We start from the raw sequence: 24,648 nt of genomic DNA, 5'->3' as shown, positions 1-24,648 counted from the left end.
CTTGGCTGGCAGGCCAGAATGCACGTACACATGTTTCCAACTCAGTAACAGGTTCAATCTCATTAAATTGTATTTAAACGAACGAAGCCATTAGAAATCAACCCAATCATTTCAATCAACTGTACAAGTAGAAAACAAGTGCTTACCCTGTGATGCGTGGCAGTGTGTCAGTAGAGAAGAGGGCGAGAGGCAGTTTGTCCCGCTGTATGAGCCATATGGTGTATTGCCCGCTTTGCTTGGGGTGGAGGAACACGGCCATGTCCAGGCTACAGGGACCTTGCCCCTCCCACAGCCAAGGACTCAGCACCCAAGGGCCCCCAAAGGCTGAACTGTTCACCCACAGGAACTGACCTAAAGAAGAGAGAAAACATAAAACAGATGGAGACTGGGTCAGGGTCATATTGATCCTGATACTGATTAGTATTAGTAAGAAGGCTTGAAAAACCAAAGTGATAATCTCATGAACATTACAGCTATTACAGTTTATTCAGTACTGTATGTGTAGAAGTCAGATAATTGATAGGCCGGGGCCTCAAATACTTTTGAGGCAATGGCTGAAAGTACTACTTAATGAAAATGCATAAAATAAAGCTGCTTTAAAAAAAAAAAGCAGTCAATGACATCCCTTGCATGAAAAAAAGAGGTAAAGTGTGAAATCAAAGCAGTTTTTTTACTAGCTTTCATACAAAGTCCCATTTCATTTTCAAACCCTCTCATTCAACTAGGAAGTGTGTGTGGTGGGGGAGCAAAAAGAATCTCAACTTGAAAGGGGAAGAATCCATTTTTACGTGTTCAGTTAGGGAAAGTAGTGTTTATGAGGGGTAGTTAAAAAGTTCAAGACAAAAAATCTGAATAATTGATTTTTTTTTTTTAAATCATCCTAACGAAGCATTCAAGGTGGGCTTGTCCTGATGCTGTTTGTTAAGGGTGTCAGCTACAGTACAGAAATAAATCTGCAAAAAATGAAATACAAGGTTGCTGTATTTCACTTATTTCCTTGTTAGTTTACTTCCATTTCCAGTCTGCACTCTTGGTTCTGGATAATTGTAATACAGCTTCCCGGGGGTCAGATTGTTTGTAAGTGTACTTCTCTTACTGGGATACACGTCTCCAGTGTATGTCAGCTGTTTCACTCAAACAGTCCCTCGCTATTAGTTGTCTATGCAATTTGTATGTTGGTTTGAATCAGAGGACAGATGGGAAAATAGGGTTGTACAAACTCTCGATGCTGAGAGACATAGTAAGAGAATAATCAATTCTAGGTCCCTTATTCGGTGCTGAATGATCTGTGTAAATATACTGGTTATTTTTTTGTTTTGTTAATTTTTTATGTATTTTTTTTGTCCTTTCGGCTGATCCCTTGAGTTCAGTGTCGCCACAGCAGATCATTGTGTTGATTTGAGATTTGTTTTTAAGCCGGATGCCCTTCCGGACGCAACCCTCCCCAATTTCTACCGGCACTGCACAGCTGGGGAGGGGAATGGGCTGTTAGGCGTTCAGTGTCTTGCCAACAGACACTTCGACATTGAGAGACACTGTGTCAATATGCTATATATGTAGTCTATATATTTTTTTTTTTTTTACATAACTTGTTTGGATGTGTAAAGTACATTTTTTTTAATTACAATTCTATTGCCTACATTTAATCCTCTTGTAGATCGAACATATTTAAATAGCTGCAAGGGAAAAAAATGAAGGCAATTTAATTTGGAATTCAATATGAAATAAGTCAACAAAGGACTTCATTATACACATAGGCAGTAGAGCCTCCGGCCATTAGTCTGTCTGTATACACACCTTTTTGTAAACTTGTTACTCCCTCCTTTTATCCTCGCCTGATATCCAGTGCTTTCCCTTATCCCCCGAGGTTACTGCAAAACTAGCGAATCTGGAGGCCTTTAAATTGGAGCACTCAAGTTACGCTTCATTTGCTCTCCCTTCCATATTTGCATGCTCCTCATACAGAGAGTCCAGACAATTTGGCAAGAGTAGTCCAAGTACTTACAACATGTTTTTAGGCAAAATGAACTGCAAATATTTACCACAACCCCAGCAGCAGTTTTATATAAAGATTTTAAGACTCTGTCTGGAAGGTCTTTCAGACTGTAGGCAGAAGCCTATTAATTCTTGCTTCCTACTACAAATAAAACAAAGAAATACCTGTTCGGGAGTGATTATTAGCTGGTTACAAAGTGTGACACCAAAGTGCAAGGGAAAGACTGTAATTGCATAAGTAGGACTCTGCCTAAGCCTCACCTGTGCACACGGCTGCCTAACAGGGCTTGATGGCCTAAGTTAATGCAAAGCAAGGCCCGGTTCAACGAACACAATCTGTACAGTGCAACTTCAAAGATGTGTTTTGAAAAGCATATAGACGGAGATGATTATGCAACAGCTTCTATTTAAACCCGCTTCACTTAAAAGAAAAAAAAAAAACAAATACGATGAAATTAAATACAAGATATGGAAATCATACTGTAAATACTCAAGATTCCCTCAAACCTTGCGTCGATTTGGTTAAACATTGATGTCAATCCAAAATAATTTTAGACACCAGGACCTACTGCAAAACTTTATGCAGATTATATTTTTCCTGAATGGAAGGCAGAATTGGAAGTTTTTCTTTAAACCAGAGCAGCATCTGTACTCTTATTGGCCTGTTTATGTGCGGTTTACGGATTTTGATGGGGGCAATTTCTCATTTATCAGTGAAGTACAGACAGCGCAATCACGAGGGTTTATACAATGACACTTGATTACATTCCCTTTGACAGAGAAGACAAGTTCCAAAAAGCTGAAGTCGAAACCTTTTAAGTGACAGTTGGATTGTGTATCACTGAATCAAGCTGGTAAACACTTTTTTCTTGCTCTCAGTGTGATGTGCTTTTCCATCAGCTGAGGCTCTTGTTGACATACCATACCAAATCAGGACAACTGTTAGTGAAATCAGAATTCCCTCAGATAATAAAATTGCAGCTAATAGCTTGAGCGAAGGAAAAACAAACCATCCAAATTACACTCTATGCCAAATCCTCTTATAGCATAATGCAGTCACCCAAGGCTAGCAAGAGCTTTTTGGGGCCCAACACTTTGACTGCCTCACATTTTAATTTACAAGCCATTCACTGGTGGAACATTGTAACAGACGGCACTGTAGAGAAATGCTGTGAGACTATGTTGTGGATGCTGATTAAATAGAACTGTTGTGATAGTGAACTCTTGTTGGTTTCTGCTTTTAAATAATTTAATTTCAGCTATATTGGCCATTAGAGTCTGGGATTAAGGCGGATGTAGGTGTGATTCAGTTTGTACGGTAACACGAAAGAAACTTGTGCGCATGAAGATAAGTAGCTTTATGGTTTGAAACTATTGGTTTTACTGTTGGTTTTAATAATCAGTCCATCAGCAAATATCATGAAGGCAAAAGTAGGCTACAGACAGTATTGATGCATGAAAATTAATCAAACTTCTCAAGGGCTTTGGGGAAATAAGAAGTTGTAGTACTCTCACGATTGGTTGAGTGGATCCAATTTAGTCCTTTGAGTACAAAACTATTGTCAGGGTTTTTGTAACAAATATCGTAAAAGCAATCACAGAAACAAAGAAAAACAATACAACATGAAACAATGGAGATGTTCAAAAAAATATGCCTATTCACTGAATTGCTGAGAGATATCTCAGTGGTTGCTCTTTTCTTTCCTCTCTCCACTTTCCACTTAACCAACCAGTCAAGGCAGATGGCCGCCCACCCTGAGCCTGTCGGAGGTTTCTTCCGTTACAGGGAGTTCTTCCTCTCCACTGTTGCCTGTGGCTTGCTCAAGGGGAATCTGTTGAGTTTTCTCTGCGTATCTGTATAGTATCTGTATTGACTTCATTATGTAAAGTGCCTCCAAATGACTTTGTTGTGAATAAATAAAGTTGAATTGAATCGGATATCTGCCAGCCTTTCCCCCCTTGGGACTATTTGTTTTAGATTTCTTGATACAAAAATACTACTAAAAGATCTTCCAGGTGTAAGAATGCACAGGTAAACCTAGTGTGTACATTATAGTACTTGAAATTTTATGTTATGTCAAACTGCCTTTCAGAATATTAGGTGATTCATCTGGATTCATACTGCAGTACTGTGTAGTAACAGGCAACCAAGCAACATACAAAGATAATACAAGAAGCCTAATGTACAGAATGCACAGGTCAGTCCTGCACAATGTTTTAAAGAATATATTCATACAGTATACGTAAGACTTAAATGCAATTCATTGTAAAGTGCTGCATCACGTAAAGCCAGAGAAAAGCATTCCCTTTTTATAGCTGAGAATAATCTATATCTGAAGGCTTGTATTTCTCTATAATAGTATTTTCTGTACATCTCTGTGACCTTACTACATTGTAGACAGGAGAAAGTCAAAAGGTTTAACCTATTTACCTACAAGCAAAATGTGTACTTATCAGACACTGAAGGTTGCTCTCTGCAGTCTGTCTGCTTTTCCCAAACATGTTCCATGATAATACTATATGTGAGTTCTGTTCCAACTCACTGATTCTAATTTACATTGTCATGTTTTTCATCTTTGAATTACTAAAATAATTATTTTATTTTCACAGCTTTCCAAAATAATATTTGACTTAAAATGGAGCTAGGCTGCAACTTTTTTAATCCCACAAAGTCTCCCAACTGTTCCAATCATGTTCATGTTCATTTTCAAGTTCAAGTTTTTCCTTTTTATCAGTAATCCATAATTGAGCCAGGGCAACCCAGCTTTAGGTAGTTGGACTCCATTTGTTACAGTTTTTTTTTTTAAATAGTCTGTTTTGTGATCAATTTAATTACTGGTTTTAAAAAGCGCTTGTAATGAGTACGAGGAATAATGAATCAACACTATAAGCAGCCATGAGATTTTAGCATATTTGCATTCTATGACGAGTTTTCAGCTGTTAGGTGTTTGAATACTTATCCTGATAGTTCACTCCCATCAGTCCAAGTGGTCAGTATTAGCTTAATTGCTCTAATGCGTTCGACATAACAATAACATACAATGTAAGCAGGTCATCATGTCATGTTGGTACTACTTAGCTAAATACTGAAGTTTTTGTTACCCTGTTTTCTGTGTTCACAAGTTTTCATTATTCGTTTGGTCACTTTCATAATCCATCCATTTATTATCATTAACCACTTCTCCAGTTTAGGGTTGCGGGTGAGTGGAGAGTATCCCAGCTGCCACTGGGCGACAGTACACCATGGACTGGTCGCTAGTCTATATCAAGGTCAACACAGAGACCTAGCCAGACAGACGACCATTCACACTAATATTAACACCTGTTAGAGCACCCGGAGGAAACCACTTGAAAGTAAAAAAAACAAAATTGCTGCTTGAAGAGTAGCTTCTACTGTAGCATGTACACCAATCATTCAGAAGTGCAGTGTGTTCTAACCTTTATCCATGCACATCAAATCTAACTACTCTGAGAACTTGAATTCTTCCTCTGTAGAATTTTTCATGCACTGACAATAATTTATAAAAAAAAGTTTTTCTTATGGATCCAATTTTATTATAGTCTAGGGCAGGTGTAGCTTAAGGAAGGGTCTCTCTCTCCTCAGTGGCCACGATCCACATAGATTTAATGACTTAAAACAAAAGGCTAATTAAGGAAGTTACTGCTGTTACAAAAGAAGCTGTTGTGCTGGCTTGCATTTCTTCATTGACTGCATTTACATGCACTTAAAAGTAACCAGGTTACTCAGAGAAATCAGAACAAAGAAAAGAAAAGGCAAGAAAAGGTTTGGAAAAAACTACACTCTTTTGTATTTTTATTACCTTTTGTCTGTTTTAGTCAGTCAAATGGTTGTAAATCGAGCACAAAACAAAAAAGATTAAATAATATTCATTCAAGCATATTTGAGAACAGAATATTGGTCAAATCAAATTTGTAGGTTAAAATATACTTTTATCAAAAACTGCCCTTTGCATCAGTTCCTGCCTGAGAATTCTTTGGCTTTCTACTGGTCGGTTTCATCTGGAATCTTTCACTGACTGAGGAAAGAAGGAATACTTTTAATGACCAACAGCCTGTTCCATATGCATAAATGGCACACAAGTGTCAAAAACTCCCGAACTACCTTTTAAAGAGAGCTGACATTCTAAGCACATTGTTTCTTTTCAGAGCCAAAATGATTAAAATTGTGTCCCTGTCCAGATATATTCAAAACATGACTTGATGCTTAACATCATCGTAATAGCGTAGTTATTTATTACTGTTGCATAAACCTCTTCCTCAAATTAGCATGCTATGTGCCAAGAATTCCCCATAGGACCTGTCCATAGTAAAGTCTGGTTTTTTTTGCACCACCCCACAAATGCATCTCAGTTCAACAAACATAATATTTGTAATGTTTTAGTAACCATATACAGTAGAAAAAATATGATCTTGTATGCCGCATTGCTTTCTGAAGACAATAACAAAAGTACTGTAGTTGTATTTATAGTATCTGCAGTGGATTATTGCCCGTGTTATTATTCATGATGTGCACACCTGGGAGTCATATGGTAAGATGGACACAGGGATGGGGAGTTGAGACAGTAGACTTTTTAACACTGTGTCATGCTGCCAGTGCCAAGCAAAATAAACAAGCAAGTCAACAGGGAGCCTTAGCAGTGATTTAAAGAGGGTTACTGCGGACTTTAGCCTGAGGGACAAAGTGTCTGGGCCCAGCAAGCTGACTGATTAGGCAGACTTGTTTGTTGATAGAGCCGATACAAACACTGCCAATGAGGCCCTCCCAAATGAATGAATGATGCGACAGACGATCTACAGGGGCCATCGGCCACGGCAGAGCTGGGCTTATTTCCTGGTTTACAGAAGAGGAAAACATGAAGGAAAAGCTTTCCAACATTTGTTGATGACTGACAGCATCAACAGTTCACTGTCATCAACACTGACACAAAAAGTCATTTCGATGTTTAAAGTGGATCATTGTGGGCAGTTTGAGAAATCTAATTTGCATATAAGGAAGATTTATCTCTATCAGAAGCTACTTTGGCTTTTATCATGCTACAGGTTTGTTTGACAGTCATAGACTGCCACTGTTTTTAATAGAAAGCTTACATACTGGAGACATTTTACTACCTTGTCATATACATTTTTATACAACACATATTGCAAGTGTTTATAAATGTGACCCTGTCATGCATTTTCATGGGAACTACTTTTAATTTTCTGTATCACTAAGAGACACTGTGACTTTATATTCTATTCTTGTTGAACTGAATGTTTTATACAGTACAACTGCAACAGCACTACATTCAATAGTTACAAATTCTGCCAAAGGGGAAAATATTGCTTTTTGCAAAGACCTAGCAACAGCTTAGTTGAGCATTCAACCAAAACATGATTTGTATCTGGGAAGAAACTTTAGTGGCTTGCTAACATGTCTAATGATACAATGGACATGTGTGTAGACTTGAATGAAAAAGTTTGGATCCCCTTCTGTTAAAATAGCACAAAGCATAAAACAATGCTTTTTTAATAATATACTAACAATATATTTTGCACACTTAGCTAATACAAATGTTCCTTTATCATCCAAAGTAACAAAATGGTCAAGGTGTGTAAAAGAAAGTATAATAATAAAGCTTAAATCTGTGCAAAAATGTACACCCTCTTAATAAATTCTCTAGGTAATTAAATGTAATATGCTAACTCAGGTGTCTGATCTTAAAAAAACTTAATTCTTGATGAGTGGCACCAGGTGCCACCCACTTGAAATTTGCAAGTGGGTAGGTCTTCAAGGCCTCGAGCAGTTTGGTGAGGGCAACCAAAAAAAAAAATGGAATCAGCAAAATAGCTTTCAGAAGACCTTAAAGTATAATTGGTAAACCTTCTTGAAGCTGAATAAGGATATAAACAAACGTGTTTAGGGAATGGGAATCCCCAGACACCAAAAGACCATAATAAAAAAAAAAACAGAGGTAGACCTGACAAAGTATTTAAAAGCAACTGGACTGAAAGTCCACATCTCCACAGTCAAGCATAATCTGCACAATTCTGGTGTGTTTGGAAGAAAAAGGACACAGGGAGCCATTGCTTACTTACTAGGCCTAAGCCAGCATCCTTGGAGTATGCTACAGAGCATGTGGACAAACCAAATACGCTTTGGAACAAAATTAAGTTAGATGATGAAGCCGAAGTTGAATTTGGCCATAATTCACAGATATATGAGGAAAGGAAAACCCTTCTGTCAATCAAACGTGGTGGAAGCGTATGGATGCATCAGGGACTGGAAGTGGAAAGAAAAATTTTTTAAAACAAAGTCTCCTACCATCAGTCACTAGGTTAAAAAATAAAGAAGCAGTGAATCCTCTTTTAAAAGTCAGCATAAGAATGGTTTAGAAAAATAGGGAAATGTTTTACCATAACTTGAATATAAGCTGTGCAGAGATTTGAAACAGGCTGTACATAACACTAAACAAAGCAATCTGGTGCAATTATGCCATGAAGAATGAGCTAAAATCACTCAGTATTAAAAGGATACAAATGCTGCTCAGAGAGTAGCCGAAGAGGTTGGACAAGGTTATATTGGCAAAGAGAGGACTTACAAAGTATTAGAGAACATTTCATATGGGGGATGCAAACTTTTTCTTAAAGGTTTTCCTTTCATTATTATTATAATAAATAAACATTTACTAAAAATGTATCAATGAAAATCAATTATTGCTTTTGAATTGTTCAACAGAAGCATTTTAACATAACAAACTGACAAAATTAGCCTGGACAAAATGATGGTACCCATAACTCAATATTTTGTTGCACAACCTTTTAAGGCAATCACTGCAATCAAGAGATTTCTGTAACTTACAATGGCACTTCTGCACCTGTTAACTGGTAATTTGGCGCGCTCCTTGTGAGCAAACTGCTCCAGCTGTCTCAGGTTTGAAGGGGGCCTTCTCCAGACTGGTTTCAGATGCAGCAAAGCGCCTCCTCCATGTTTTACAGTAGGTACAGTGCTCTTTTCTTTGTGTGATTCATTTTTGTGACTGTGAAAATAGAGCTGATGAACATAGAACATGGAGACTTGCCAAAAGGTTCCAGTTTTGTCTCATCTGTCCAAAGGATGTCCTCTCAGAAGCTTTGTGACTTGTCAATATGGATTTTGGCAAATTCCAGTCTCGCTTTTTTATGATTTGCTTTCAAGGGTGGATTCCTTGGTCATCTTCCATTAAGTCCAATTTGGCTCGGATGGTGCAGTCTGAGTATGATGTACCTTGACTTTGGAGTTCACCTCTAATCTCTTTAGAAGTTGTTCTGGGCCCTTTGCTTGCCATTCGTATTATGCGTCTCGTCAATTTGTCATAAATTTTCCTCTTGAGACCATGTCCAAGGGAGGTTGGCTGCGGTTCTGTGGACTTTAAACATCTGAATACTATGTGAAATTGTTGTCACAGAAACATCACACTGCTTGGAGATGGTCTTATACCCTTTACCTGGAACATGTTTGTCTAAAATTTTATTTCTAATCTCTTGAAACAGCTATGTTCTTACCTTTCCGTGGTCCATGTTCAGTGGGGTACACACCATGATACCAAACAACGCAGCGACTACTTTTCACTTTCTAAGACGGACTGACTGATTACAAGTTTGAAGACACCTGTGATGCCAATTACAGGACACACTTTAGTTTATGTCCCTATGGTCAAATTATTTTCAATCCTTTCTAGAGGTACCATCAAATTTGTTCAGGCCAGTTTCATTAGTTTGTTTTTTTAAATTGCTTCTGTTGAACCACAATTCAAAAGCAATGTCTGATTTTCATTAGTAATTTTCCCTAATTTTTTATTTATTATCACTTTAGTCAGTTTCAAGTTATTTCAGTGGCCACTGTAGGTTTTTACTTTCTTTAAAGGGAAGGGTACCAACAATTTTGTCTACGTGTGTAGGTGTTGTAGTCAGTTTAGTCTGGGAGGCTAAAGTCGGATCTTGACAACACAGGTTTGTAGAATTTTGTCATGGCTTGAAGAAAGGAGACTGATAAAAACCTTAGGAGAGTTGTTGATGTTCAGTATGCCTTAATAAGTTACGAAGTTTTTAGAAACAAGTTTGGACTCGGCTGTAAGCTAATAGGAGGATCGTGTACAAAATCAAACCCTACCCAGCAGGTGTAGTGCGGTAGCCGCTCATCCCGTTTAGGGTCACGTGGGCTGGAGCCTATCCCAGCCGTCATTGGCCACTCAGTTGAAAACTCAGTTCACCATTGTTTTCATTCTGCTATTTCAAGACTTTAGATGGACAACACAAACCCACTGTCAATAGGAGTTGTTCCTGAAGCCAGGGATCCAGAGAGTGGAAACACTGTTATAAATATGAGTGCTGCTGCAATTTTTTTTTTAGCTGCTTTTACAAAGTCCTGTCAGACAAAAACCTTAAAAAATCTATCTTGACTACTAAGACTGAGCTTTTGGCTTGTTAATATTGTTGATCCCATTATTAAAATTATCAACAGCAATTAGGACAACAATTCCCACAAAAAACAAGTAAGTGTCCAATGCAGGATTTCTTTCTTGCAGAGAGGATTAAGAGATAGCTTACTCCAACAAATGTCATGCCGCCTCCACCTCCTCGAGACTGGTGGGTCTTGAAAAGGTTTTCTAACTTTAGTTAGTTAGTACTTCTCTTCCAACTGTCAGCGGGGATGTACATGGTTCACCTCTGCTAACAGTTTAGTTAATGCTTGAGTGAACATTACAGCCTGGCTTTGTTATCACAGCTTCACTGTTGTTAGATCAGTTTTTGTTAAGCTAAAGGTTTTTGCTAGTGGCTTCCTGTTTAATTGCAGATCCGAGCTGCTGTTGATAATTACCAATAATTGATGCAAGATTACTATAAAAATTGCTGTTTTGCCTGTGTCTGAACTCAGAATTAAACACCACCGTCACTTTTTTATGAGGTAGGAGGCATCACTCTGTAACACTCCGTAATGAAATGACATCTCCAATAAAACCACAAGCTGATCTTACATTAGTTTTCTAATCTCCCGGTTAAGGTTTTATTCGTATGATTTCAATTAGATCAGTGCTTATTTCTGAACCAGGACCTTTAGTGTTTAAAGCAAGGGGCCACTGAAAAATAAGATGTGCCAAACTCATTGAGCTGTTAAAGGGTAAAAACAAGTTCAATCAACCTATTTCCTCCTGTTGTGTAACTACTGTATACAGTTTATTTTTACTGCATATTCTGAGCATATTTAGCACAAATATTTCTCCAAGTATGTCCAATCTTATCTTATTATCCCTTTACAGCTGCACCAATTAGGCTGCAGCTGCCATTGAAAACTCTCTCCTCAACCTACCAATTTTGTTTTTTTAGTTCCATAATCACAAAGGTGTGATGTGGTGTGTAAGATATCTTTCATAAGTGGGTGTTTGATCCTTTCATCCTCCTAATATTAGGAACTGCAAGTTAGATGAGGGGGCAATCCATCATGGCCCTTTTGTGTGGAGTTTGCATGTTTTCCCTATGTTTTTGTGGGTTTCCAAAGACGTGCATGTTAGATTCACTGGTGACTTTAAATTGCTGGCTCACCGTATGACAGAATAGGCTCCAGACCACTTGTAAATCTGAACAGGAGAAGCAGTTACAGATAATGAATGGATGGAAGTTTTAATGAGACAAAACTGGAATCAATGTTGTCTATCCTAGAATACATTGCTAAGAAAAAAAACTTGATAAAACATGTATATAACAGTAATTACTTGTATTAACTGTAAACGTTCTAAATGAAGTTTAAAGAATACATTTGATTCAACTGTTTTTTTGAACACTGAACTAACTGTTGATTGTCTAACTAAGCTTATAGTGATTTCGAATGTAGTTTCCAGACCATGACTTGGGCATGAAGAACAACCCGGATAAATATTCAAAATATTCACTTCATGATTTCCAACATTTTTTGTGATTGTTTTGGCCTAAAATTCCTGATTTCACGACAGAATGCTGCATGCTGCGTTTTTAACGATGTTTTAATTTGCAAGGTTGCACAGAACTTTTATGGGACTGGTTTAATTACACATGTCAGAGATTTCTGTGCATTGTTTTGATATTATATCTGGTACTGTATCTGAAGTGTAACAGGCCTCCTCACAGTCAAAAGTTCACACGACGAGCCCTTTATTTCAGTAGGAACGTCATCTACGCACTCAAATAACCTCTCACTCAACCAGAAACGACTAGAAATAAAGTTTCAAAGTGTGTTCAAATAGTGTGCCCCAAAAACTCATTAAAAAGAATGTGCTGAATGGCTCACATACTGACTGGACACTGACAAAAGAAAAAAAAAACAAAAAAAAAAACTTCAAGGCATGTTGAGGGTATGGGCGGGATCGTTTCACACAAGTTACACGCTCTTGCCTGGCAAGTACACTTAGGATCCAACAGCTGAGAGAAATATATAAAGAACTGGGACACACACTGCCTTTGTAGTCAAGACAAAAAAGAATTAATACATAAATTAGTAGACTGTATGGGCAGAAAGCACCCAAAACCCCTCTCGGCAACAGATACCAATATACCCAATGATAACAATCTTGAAGTCTATGGGAAGGTAGATAATATAGCTTGTTTATCCCTACACAAGCAAATGCCAACAGCATCTCCTGGAGTGAATTACTTAAGGCTGGGATATTATCTGATTATAATAGATTAGAGGGAAATGGTTGCAATACCTCCATTATGGACATTCACCATTTTCTCAGTGGTTTCCATCATCCTTTTGTCTCTAATGTGTCTGTGTACGTATGCGGATGTGAAATAGCGTGCAGTCTGCATTTCGTCTGCATGTTTAATTAATTTACCCAGATTTAAATCATTGTATTGTGTACGTGTCTGCCACAGTTCCACCTGAAGGTAGTTTTGCTCCTCAGCGTTGGTTAATTAGTGCTATGGTTTACAAGGGCTGATGAGGGACAAGCTATAGACTGGGGGCCAGCCGGCCTGCGAGCCAGCAGCCCTTTCGGCAAGGTAAAAGGAGCTGATGGATCACAATCCACTGGGAAATGTCAACACTTCCTTCCCCTGCCAACACCTCCTGCCTGGCCAGCTTGCCAGGAGAAATCCCAAAGCTGCTCTCAACAAGAGGCCTAGAAGCACTACACCAGGTTCCCAAGCAAGAACCACACACAGGGCAGAGCAGGCAGAGCATCTGTGAGCTGGTATTGGTGTGTTTAGAAGTCTGCATCAAATGATACAATGTGTGTCTATTCCCTGTGTGCCTAGGGGAGATATGCAATGTGACCAGGACGAAAGGATAAAAAGAACCATTGAATTACTGTATAATTATGATCTAAATTATACTGACAAATTGAGTGCACTTTAAATCACACGAAAAGCAGCCTCATTTACTGTACTGCAACTTAGAATTTACCATTATTCCACACAAATGGTGTCACAACACTGGTCCTTTATGGTTTGGTTTTAAATGGCAGAATGTTGTGTTTGTCTTGTTGATCTGACGTAGTTTTTCCAAGCAGACAACATATTTCTCCCACCTTCACACAGTGATGTACTCAGTATTGGTGGAAAACAGACTCAGGTGAAATCCCCAGGAGTTGTTGTGGACGAGCTGCAGTCAGCAGCAAACATTCTTTACTTTGCCGCTGACCCCAACAACTGACCCCAGTATCCCTAAAAAGAGGAGCACGTCTATACAAGTCACGTGGACACTGATCCACAGTTATTGTTTTATATATAATATAATGACAAAGTTAGAGGAAGGAAAGCAAACAGCCTAGTGAGACACTGTACTGTGTGGACATTTCACGCTAAACTAGAACAAGACATGACAAGAATTTATTACATCTTAAACTGTGTCTCAGTTCTCCTAAACTAGTAACAGAAGCCATGCCAGAAGTGGGAGTAAGCAGACAAATGTGGATTATTCTGAGGACAGTCCATCTGTGACGCACTTTAACGGTTCTTTTTGGGCAAATTATGGCTTGTAGAAAAACTGTAGACATTAAAGAAGTAACCAGTCGAGCCTCTGCCCGAGTAGTCAAACTGAAAAGAGGTCTTCTAAACGCTGCATTCTTACCAAAGGCTTACGGTTCCTTACATTCCCCATTGTAGTCAACCGGATCCACAGGACATCAAAAAAAAAAAGAAAAAAAAGAAAAGCTCCTGTTACTATTGCTACGGTTTTAGTTGAAACATGTGTACAAACGTTTCTGTTGATCCAATTAAATCACTGGTAAAGGTAAATGAAGATTTTGTGTCATTTAGCCTGACTAGCCTGATATTTAGGTAAAAAGTGAGGATTTCAGATACTCTTGTTTGAAAGTCTGCCAATGACTTAGCTACACAGCTTGCAGTTTGAAGAAAGCCACCAACACCATTTCAGGGGTTGTGAGTCTGCTGATACCGTACAGACTCCTGCAGGCACTTGCTGGTCCAGACACAGAAAGTGAGGAGACTGCAGTAATTTAGTGCTAGCACTGTCACAGAATGAAATCAAGTGCACGCTGTCATGCTCGGCAAGTACCTCTGTTTATTATCAAGTGGCAGCCATCACTTCACGCTACGGGTGACAAATTCTTTGCCACATATAAACACGTGTGGTTGCACGCTGAGCGAGCCGTGTGGGTTTGTTTCATGTCATGTCTTTTACTCAAACACTTAAATTCAGACTTCCACAAGGAGTAAACGGTAAACATTCAGCTCATCTTCACATACATAGGTCTTCAGAAAATTGCAGGCTGATGAAGGGGTCAGGGGTCTGCATTCATGTTTGTACAAACAGATTGGCTCCAGTGACATTCTCCCATGACGCAGTGACTGGAGCCTAAACTGTCCTATAAATATGTACAGACATAGCTTCAATAGGTCTGGCTTCAGTTAATGTTCTTCAAAGGCATCCACACACACACACACAAATACTTGAAAATGCTCACTCAAAGCAAATTCACAGACACACATGCATGAACACATGCTCACACACAAGCTAATTTAATTAGCTATCCTGCCAAACAGGCGCTTCTTTTAATTACTTGTGGCTGCGCCTAGCAAAGTCTTTCACATCCTGCAGAATAAAACACTCACCATAGATTTCTTTAACCAATGACTGTGGCATATGTGTCGACTATAATGGAACACTGTTGACGAATAAGACCTGTCTCAAACAGTCTACATCCTTCCAAACAATTTTGTCCTAAAGATAGATAAGAAATAAAACCCAGCACAAAAATTCTCCCGTGGTGAAGCTATTAGAACATCTTTTGCTACTTTGCGGGAAAGGACAGAGTTTTTAGTGAGCTGGGTTTTTGTGTTTATAGATCACAGCAATGAGCAGATATGAGAAATAAAACAGCAGGGGCAAATGCGAGCAGAAATCAAAAAACTATCACTTTTGTCATCAAGCCTTGTAACACAAGCCAGCCCAATTACAGGCACAAGCAGGTCCCGCATGGTATGCCAGAACGAACAATGATTACAGTTCCACTGTCCGCAATAATGGTTATACTGGTGGAGTGTATTGATTCTCACTTTTCCTTGTCAGGGCCAGCCATTGCTGCACTTAGTGTGACTGAGTGGCTGCAGCTTGCACGCACGCACACACGCACGCACACACGCACGCAACTTTGTACAGTTTAGATGAAAGAATTAAGACTCTTACTGCATACTGCACGGTAATTTACAAGTTCACATTAAAGTCAAGCACTGCAGAAAATATACCATTGAAAGTCATTTCTCTTTAATGTATGTTTGGTGTGTTTATGAAATCCAAAAAGTTGCACAATATTAAAATAAAATATATAAACACAACAAACGCTTTGTTTTGCATATTTAGAGTAGAATTACTGCATAAGAGTTGTATGCGTCAGATTATCAGTCAAGCTGCAGTTTGCATTCTAAATGGAGGCTTTTGTCAGAATTCCACTACAGGAATTTGTTAGATGGTGTCCACAAGAATAGGATGGACATGAGCTCAGTGACTTTGACCTTTGGCAGAAAAATCTAAAAAGTTCATTGTTGAGTACTGGTGGATAGTTAAATAAACTCTCAAGTCCAGGTGGACGTTTGTGCTGAGTTTAAAGAAATTTCTTCGAGGCATTATTGCGTTCAAATGAATGGGATGGAGAAAAGGGAGGGACACGATGTCATAACCAACTTCACTTTTAAACCTTTGGCCAGCAGAGCCCACGGAGTTTATAATAGAATCCAGGTGAATGTTTGCTTCAAACCTACCACAGTTCCCTCAAAGCGTTCCTTTCATTTTGAACTTTAACCTTTGACCCCCATAATCAAATCCCTTCATCTTTATCCCTCTGCAGTCAAAAGGTATATCTGGTTGTTTTCGAATACTTTGGATTTTACCTTTATATTTCAACTTAAAACTGTTTACCATGCCAATAGTTGGTGTCATTTTTTTAGCACAACCTCATCTGTGTAACTTTACAGTAATGTTTGTCATTTTCACATACTGTATTAACACAGTGTATCTACAACCACAAAAGAAACAGAAAATCAGAGTAGGGCTTTTTTTTTTTTTATGTAAATTTAACCGACATAGAGTTTGTACATCTGCACTTTCGACATGCAAAAAAAACAAAAACTAAATTAAGTATTTGCCGGGCTTCGTCTCCCTGCTACGTTATCTTAAAGTGTGTGGCGACGGCACGCCCATTAACTCCAGAGAGTTATGTTCATTCACAAGAATGGGATGGACAGACAAGCTTAATAACCTTATAATGCACGAAGGCATTAAACTTTGTGAACGTGAAGAGGATCCCCCCATATCAGTTTCAGTCATATCGCACGTGTTATATATACACGTGACATCTAAATATACGTGTTAATAATTTAACATTTTTGTACCTGGTGTGTATGGGGTGTCAGATTTAGTTCGATAGCTGTTACTTCACTGTGTCAGACAGCATTTGCACTATTAAGATGCTGGAAAAGGCTCAGTCTCGCCTTAATAGTCATGCATGTTAATTACTTGTCTATGCTTATTGTTAGTCGTGTGCAATAGCTAACCAGGTTAATATAGAGGGGGCAAGCAAGCGCGAGCATTGTGTGCAGCACACACAATGCACAGGCATAGGGGCAGGAACAGGTAACAAACTAAACTAACCAGGCTGATTCTTATTCAGTATTTACTGATTTTGTTGCACTAAAATCAGGCATATCTGAACCACGTCTGTTTTAGCAGAATTTTGGGGATTTTAGAACCAAAAAAAAAATTTGTGGATGAAGTACTCAAAAACTGCACTCTAGCAAAAGTATTAGTATCCACTGACATTTCTACTTAAGTAAAAGTAAGTAAGTAAATTATTTATCTTCTACTTCTAGTAATACTTAACTTAAATGAATAGATGTGACTTGCCTATTCTTTTGTTCCTGTCTCTTTCTGTGGACCAGTGCTGCTTTATGTTGGGGGGATATTAACAAATTAATGGTAATAGACATACATGATGGCTTAAAGCTGTAGCTCTTTTAGCTATATTATCTGATGCTGTATTCAGTCTTATCACTAAACTGCTTACGTTCTAACATCACATAGTGACAGCGGAAGCCTTACCAGTATTGTCATTTTAAGAGAAAAAAAAACATACGTCCACTGATAAAATGTCAAGACAGCTGGAAGTAAGTTCAGAATTAAAGGGCCACAGAAGTCCCTTAACAAGGGGATATTATGAGTGTAAGGGTCTGTGGTTATCTTGTAGCATTATTATGGTATTTGTACCTGGTTTAATGGAGTAAACACATGGATGGTTGCGTCTAACTTCACTGTGCACTAGTGCATGTGGCTGCCTTCCTTCAGAACGAGAGGTGAACAAAAAATTGCATTAGTCAATCAATCATATTAATGTATGAATCAGCAGGGAACTCTCAGGTCTCAGCATAATAACACCAAGAACTTGATTTGCATTACATCTATTCGTTTCTGTGTGCACGGCACAGATAGAAAGAGAGGTAGACAACACGTTTAAGTTAATTAAACGGCTGGAGAGCTGCTCATTACATTGTTTGATTGATGTTAACAGAGTTGGCAGAGTGAAATTGACACCACATTCAATTATCCATATTTAAAGGCACATTGTACAATGACTTTAGTGGGCTTTGTATCTAAAAATAGACCATTAGGCAGGAGGGTTTGCGCCTTGCAGATTGTAGAATGCAGAATGCAGATCTCAGTAGACAGGCTGAACTCAGCACAACATGAGCAAAAATTACTGCATAGCGGCTCAGTTTGAGCCCTGCTAAAATGTCAAATATGTAATTCAAATAAACAACATATTTGGAGGAACTTGAAGGAGGAATTGACACTGTGCCTGCTGCGCCTGGTTTAGTGAAGTGATTCTTGGTACAATATAAAACAACGTTACCAAACCATCGGTTGTTATTTACCGTTTGCAAAAATCACAACTTTTGCAAACATATTAAACACTAAATTTCCACCTGTGTGTTAAAGTGAACCAAAGTGTAACAGAATTTAAATTTAACATAAGTAAATAAAAAAAAACTGTTACCTGTGGGATAGACTAATGCTCAGTTGTGTATGGTGGCTGGAGAATACAGACTGGTCAAATACTCAAAACTCACATCTGTTGTACTCGCTGTTGCTGGTTTACTGTGTATGTATTCACCAGCATGAAGCAGGAGCAAATCAGTGAACATTCAGTACATTTTGGAACTACTTTAATGATTTAAGGATGATAACTTCTGTTCTCTTTAAGCTTCTGAAGGCAAACAGGGACTGGTCATGACACATATTGGGGGGGAGATCATTTTAGTTTTCATATTTTGTGGGGGGCATGTCCCCTGAGGAGATTATGAGCTGGTATCTACAATGTAGGACGGGGTGAAGAAGCCCTGTGCGTTGCTATAAAGAGTTCATCACCATGCCTCATAAACAAGGCATTGGCCCTTTTTTGTAATATATTCTGCCTTTACAGGAGAATATATATTTCTTTATACACTAGCACTGAGCCAAGCCTGACCCTGGAGGCCTAAATCCATCTGTGTTGCTCTGTGTTTTAATGTGCTCCTCTGAGAGCCACTCATATCCTTCTCCCTCTCTCTCTCTCTCTCTCCCTGTCTGTCTGTCTGCATATTTGTTGCTGTGAGTCCAGTGCTCTTTGTGGGAAAGACAGAATCTGACTGCCATGGTAACCAAGGCTACTTCCACTGACATGGACGCGGTTGGGCTGCAAACAGCAAGAACAATTCAGCACATCCACAAAGCCCAGAGTGTACTGAAGCTCAAAGGTCAGGCCGCATTTAAAACGTGGACAAACCCTCCACTGTCAACATTCTGAATCTCTGCTATAGTAGCATCTCACATCTCTCTTCTGATGAAAAACAAGCAAATACTAATCTCAAAAACGTTGTTTTTAAATGTAAGGAAATGTTTCCCTGAGTTATTTCTGATAAAGAGACCAAAATTTGCATTTATTTTAATAACCCAATCCGAGGATAAGTTAAGGAAGCAGTGGTTTTACACTGCCTTTAATGATGAAGAAAAACCCAGGTCTCTAACTTGGATGAGACCAAAACATATATTTAGTGCTCTATTATTTTAGTTTCCCAAGTATTAACAGGTTTCACCTTGCAACTTTTTTAATTTCAATTTTAGCACAAGAAAACATTAATTTTAGGACATTTATTTCAGTAAAAAGTCTAATTTAAATCAATGTTGAACCAAATGAACTTATCTGCATTTTGCCAGATAAAGTTATTTATATTGGTCTATAGTGTAAATGATGTTAAACTCCACTACAGTGACTAAAGGTCACAGGTTTACTTTGAATGCCTTTTAAACTCTAATCTGGCTGGGTAGCATCTGGTTTTACTGCCACAATCAAAGCTTTACAACATCTAATAACCAAGTGGACTAAATAGATTCTAGCAAACTCAGTATCAGCTGTGATCACTGATGTTAAAAAATAAAAAATAAACTTTTTATATTAGTTTCGATAACTTCCTCCGTAGGATGTTATTATTAAACCACATTAGCTCTTTCACACTGCAGCTGCTGGCAAAACGGGAGATAATCATGCTTTTGCAGGTGTTGGTATTAACAGCATTCATTTAATTTTTGAATACTCGTGGCCATTCGGTTGCTGTGGGTTTTTGATTATTCTAATTCAGAGGAAGACTTCCACTAAGAGCCATGAGAAAAAAACTATAGTCTGCAAACTGCCCTCTTTAAATGTGCAGCTCCAGTGTAGCACTAAAAAGGACTTCATTTAGATTGAAGAGAGTACATGATTTCTCTGAGCAAAAAGGCAACTTGGCTGATTTTCCATCAAATCCTTTCTGGCTCTCCTGCCTGCCCTTTTTGGAATGATAGTGTATTCTTGATTGCAGGCACTATTACACCTTTGGCTTGGGGCAGCAGCTCAGCTTGGCAGACTGGTAGAGGAGATGCTACTAGCAGGGCATACATATCTCCTCTCCCTTTGGCAACCGAACCTGCAGAATTCCAACAGTTAAACTGTCAGTCTGGCATTTAGCACAGCGGCTGATGGACACTAATAGGGGCTTGGCTGATCTACTGTCACCCTAGAGAGAACTGATGTCAGCTAGTATGTGATCAGTTGCCCGATCATGGGTGTCTAACTACATGCCTGATTGGTTCAAAAGATCTTGAGACAGATCTCTAACCCAGCTGTTTTATCTCACTTACACTCTTAAATATGTATTTGAGCAGCTGTTGAATTAAGTTTTTTTAATGTAGATTTTTTTTTAGAATATTACTTTAGTGACTACTATCTACTTTTTGGTTTTTTAAATCTAATTTTATCAGAAGTCATGAAATGTTCTGGTTATAACGTATCATCTTCTATCATGAAAAGGTCAAATTAAGTCACGCTATTGTATCGTGTGTTTATATATATCATCATCATGAAAAAATTTTTGTTTAATTAAGGAAACAGTTATTTAGCTAAAAGGTCTACTTTGGGAACTACGTGGCTGAGTTAAGCAGACAGTAAATGCAGAGAGGAAGCACCAATTCAAAGAGCAAAGCAGTAAATAAGAGAAATAAAATGTTATTTTGTGACAAATAAACACATCTGCACAATACCGCTGTAAGGATTTTATGCAAATTATTTTTAGGCATCCGATGGGCCAACGTGGTTAAATTTCATGATGTTCTGCTCTTAACAGCATGTTTTTGCATTTTCATGCGCATGATGTATTTACAAATGCTATCCTGTCCTTGCGCTTGACGCTAAAGCACAAGTTACTCCTATTGGGTCAGGCGAGCACCTAGTATGCCAGCACCCATCATCAGTGTGTGAGTGTGCACGTGCGAAATCTTTCTGTATCACACAACTGTGATGTAGTTTTGCAAACAGGTGCAAAAGCACTTTGTGGTGGATGAGACTTTTAAATATCGTCTATATGTTTAAAAAAAGTAACACGTTTGTAGTGTCGTCTATATTTAAGCTAAAGTACCTTAAGCTGTGTTTTTTTGTGTATAATTTTTATCAAAGAGGAATATCATGGTAGGATATTATATAATGTATGCATTTTTGTTTTTGTCGATGTGCACTGTGAAAGAGACAACAGTATAACTACTGTGATTACTGTACATAACTGCATTTTAATGATAAATGTATTGATATTTCGGTTGGAAACCTACAAATTTAATGGCAATATTTGAATCAGCTTTTCAACACTAAAATTCCAAGTAATGAACAAACGATGTTTGGAAAATTTGTTAGAGTAATGCAAACCATTGATCTGAAAAATAAAATAAAATCAAATTTCATTTTTTTAAAAACACTCTCCTTTTTCAATGTGGAAGCCATTGTTAGGAGTTTGCAACATTTCCAACCTCCAAAACAACTCTGGCTAAATATTCCTTGACAGCATTCAGTATAGCTTTACACAAAGGTTTTGCAAAATCGTGACTTGATGTCATTTGCACCACACATCAGATTTAAAGCTGGAGATGTTGTTTTACTGTAATTTAAATACAACTGAAACGGCTGTTCTTGCCAGATTTTATAAATAATGGGAAGTTTTATAACAAATATTCAAATAGTCTTTGGTTAACTGTGATGGCAATACTGACAGTTCTGCTCCACTCATACTTGTATCCATGTAGCGTAAGCTAACAGTATAAGTACTGATTATCTTACCTGACCCTAGTCAAATACAATATTGCTTGTTTTCTAATTGATCTACACTCAGAAATGTAAGTGGCACATTTGACAAGAAATTGAGTCTTCATCAGCATGAAAAAGTTTTTTTTTTTTTTTACAGCCAAGGAACATGATTTTATAGGGTGATGAGGTTTCAGGTTGTCCAGGATGCCACTGAAAAAACCCTTTTCACCAGCTCCTTTAAAAAGGTCTCCTCTGATACCAATCAGAATCCAATAAAAAAAACTATGATCACTGATATATTCTTCTGAGGGCTTCTTGGTAGTTACCCCACTCGAGACTTAAAATTACAGGAAAGTATGCCTTTGATGTTGTGGCTTCTGAACTTTGAAGCTCATTTCCTTTAGACTTTACATCTGCCGCGCATTTATGTTTTATAGTGAATCTATTATTTAAAAGTGCTTTGTGATAAAGTTCCTACATAAATAAACTAAAATATTATACTAGGAGAAAGCACAGAATGTGATGCTTTACCAGTTAAGATCCACAAACACTTCTCTCATCCACATGAGTCATAAAGCGATTGATACTTTTCGTGAACATCTGCGGACATGGTCTAATCACTCCTCACATCCCATGGCTAAAAACACTCTTACGTCAGATTGAGGTTTAAGTTCTACATGAAGCTTGCTACTCTGACTTAGAGCATGAGAAGGACAAGCGCCACAGGAAAATGTCATATTGCTGTTTAACCCTCAACCACAAAGTAGCTACTGAGATGACGTTAGTTTTTTGGAGTTTTGAGTGTTCGTTCAACTTCTTTCAAACATGTTTTCATGATAAAAAAAAAAGATATAAGAAAAGATATCTACACGTAAGACTTAATTTAGTGGCTTTTTTTTTTTTAAAGTAGTTTTATTCTATGCAATGTGTTCCTCTTCATGCTCTTTGTAAACACAACACTTAGACAACACACAAGACTGTGTGCTTAGACTCCCATGTAGACATGTCATTAATTCTGAATCAGGACCTTCGATATTAAACGTAGCTCTTGAAAGCTAAGATATGCCAAAGTCACTAGGCTGATGATACTATACTATGATTATTTGATCTTCTTCTGCTTGCATATAGGCCTAATGTACAACGTATTTATTTCTACAGTTTCTACTTAGAGTGTCAAAAAATGTTATACTCCCAGATAAATGGTTTTAAAACCACTCAGAATACAATCGCTTTCTGTAAAAAGGACTGGCTGAACATGTCTCTTTTGAAACACAGGAAACATGAAATTCATCCAGGTAATCCAATGCAGTGAAGAATGTACCCATTTGTACACTGGAAAAACTAAAGAATCAACTCACAAGCACACGGCACAACACAGGAGTCGCCTAGCAAGACTCAGCAGTCCATATGCATGTAAAAGTCCAGCATCACTCCTTTGAAGACGCCAGCATCCACATTCTGAACAGAGAAGACAGGTGGATTAAACGGCAATGAGAAAGACATTCATGTCTCACTCGAATGATCCTCTCTCAACAAAGGAGGTTGGCTACAACATCTTTTACTATGAGGTTCTTCATCACTCTCAAGGTGGTACCAGAGTCGTTCATACCAACTCACGGGGCTACAACAACACATACGAAATCCAGATGAGGAAAAAACCCTACCTGACTACTGAAGTACCTGCCTCGCGAAGTACCTGCCTCGCTGAGTCGGTTGGTCAGAAGCGATGAGAGGTGAACCATTTTCAAGACTGACAAGCAGAAGCTCCACTTGCCACTGAACAGCACCCAGGACTTAGATGACTGAGAATCTTAGGAGATGGCCACTAGTTACAGTATATATGCTTTCCAGAGTATGCAAATATATTCTCTCTGTCCTGATATCACATGTGCAATGATTGTTACTGTCCAATCGAAGATAAGTCACTATTTGCATAAAGCAATCTATGAAAATTAAAGCAAAACTTTTCAGACGACGAAACCAACAATTAATTACTTCTACTCAGTTACAGGATAGCTTAAATTAAATGAAATTTGTGTATAGACACTAAAACCATATGAGGTGAATTTAGTATCTTAAGTCATAGCATCGAAAACTATGATTCGAAAATTTGCAAAAAAAGTTTGAAAGTTAAAATTATTGTTTTAATACTAAAAAACGGGATTCAAATTTTTGAAAATAAGATATGAATATATGAAAAAATATTTACTAAATACTTTCTGTTTCTTCAAAATAGTGAAACTTGTTTTGCAATCATTCAACAAAATCCTGAGCCTGACCCTATTTTACAGCCCACCTTCTGGGCGGGAATCTGCTAACAATAACATACAAGTCTAATGGTCTACATACAATTTACAAGTTTATCTTTTATCACAATCAGCATCAAGTGGTTTTGTCTTTCACAGTTGAGGTTATTTTCTTGCTGTACAACTACAACAACTGCAGAGTTGTGTGTCAGTGTAGTCATAGTTGCTGAGCTAAGTTTCTGCTGTCACTAAAAATGCTGCTGCCCCAATTTCAAACCCGAAAGTCGGAAGCTCAAGTC

At 38.1% G+C, this 24,648-nt stretch overlaps 1 protein-coding gene across 3 annotated transcripts in view; it reads right to left on the bottom strand.

Moving 5' to 3' along the window:
• Positions 1 to 24,648, bottom strand: part of alk (ALK receptor tyrosine kinase) — a 335,775-nt gene that overhangs the window by 117,647 nt on the left and 193,480 nt on the right. For all 3 annotated transcript variants that reach the window (XM_067478980.1, XM_067478981.1, XM_067478982.1), the window contains one exon: positions 147 to 351. In XM_067478980.1, coding sequence (XP_067335081.1) covers positions 147 to 351 — 205 coding nt within the window. The remainder of the gene's footprint in view (positions 1 to 146; positions 352 to 24,648) is intronic.

Source organism: Channa argus, chromosome 16 (genome assembly GCF_033026475.1).
Source record: "Channa argus isolate prfri chromosome 16, Channa argus male v1.0, whole genome shotgun sequence".
Lineage (NCBI taxonomy): Eukaryota > Metazoa > Chordata > Actinopteri > Anabantiformes > Channidae > Channa > Channa argus.
Note: the sequence above shows the minus strand (reverse complement) of the source record. Positions and strands in the feature narration are given on the sequence as shown.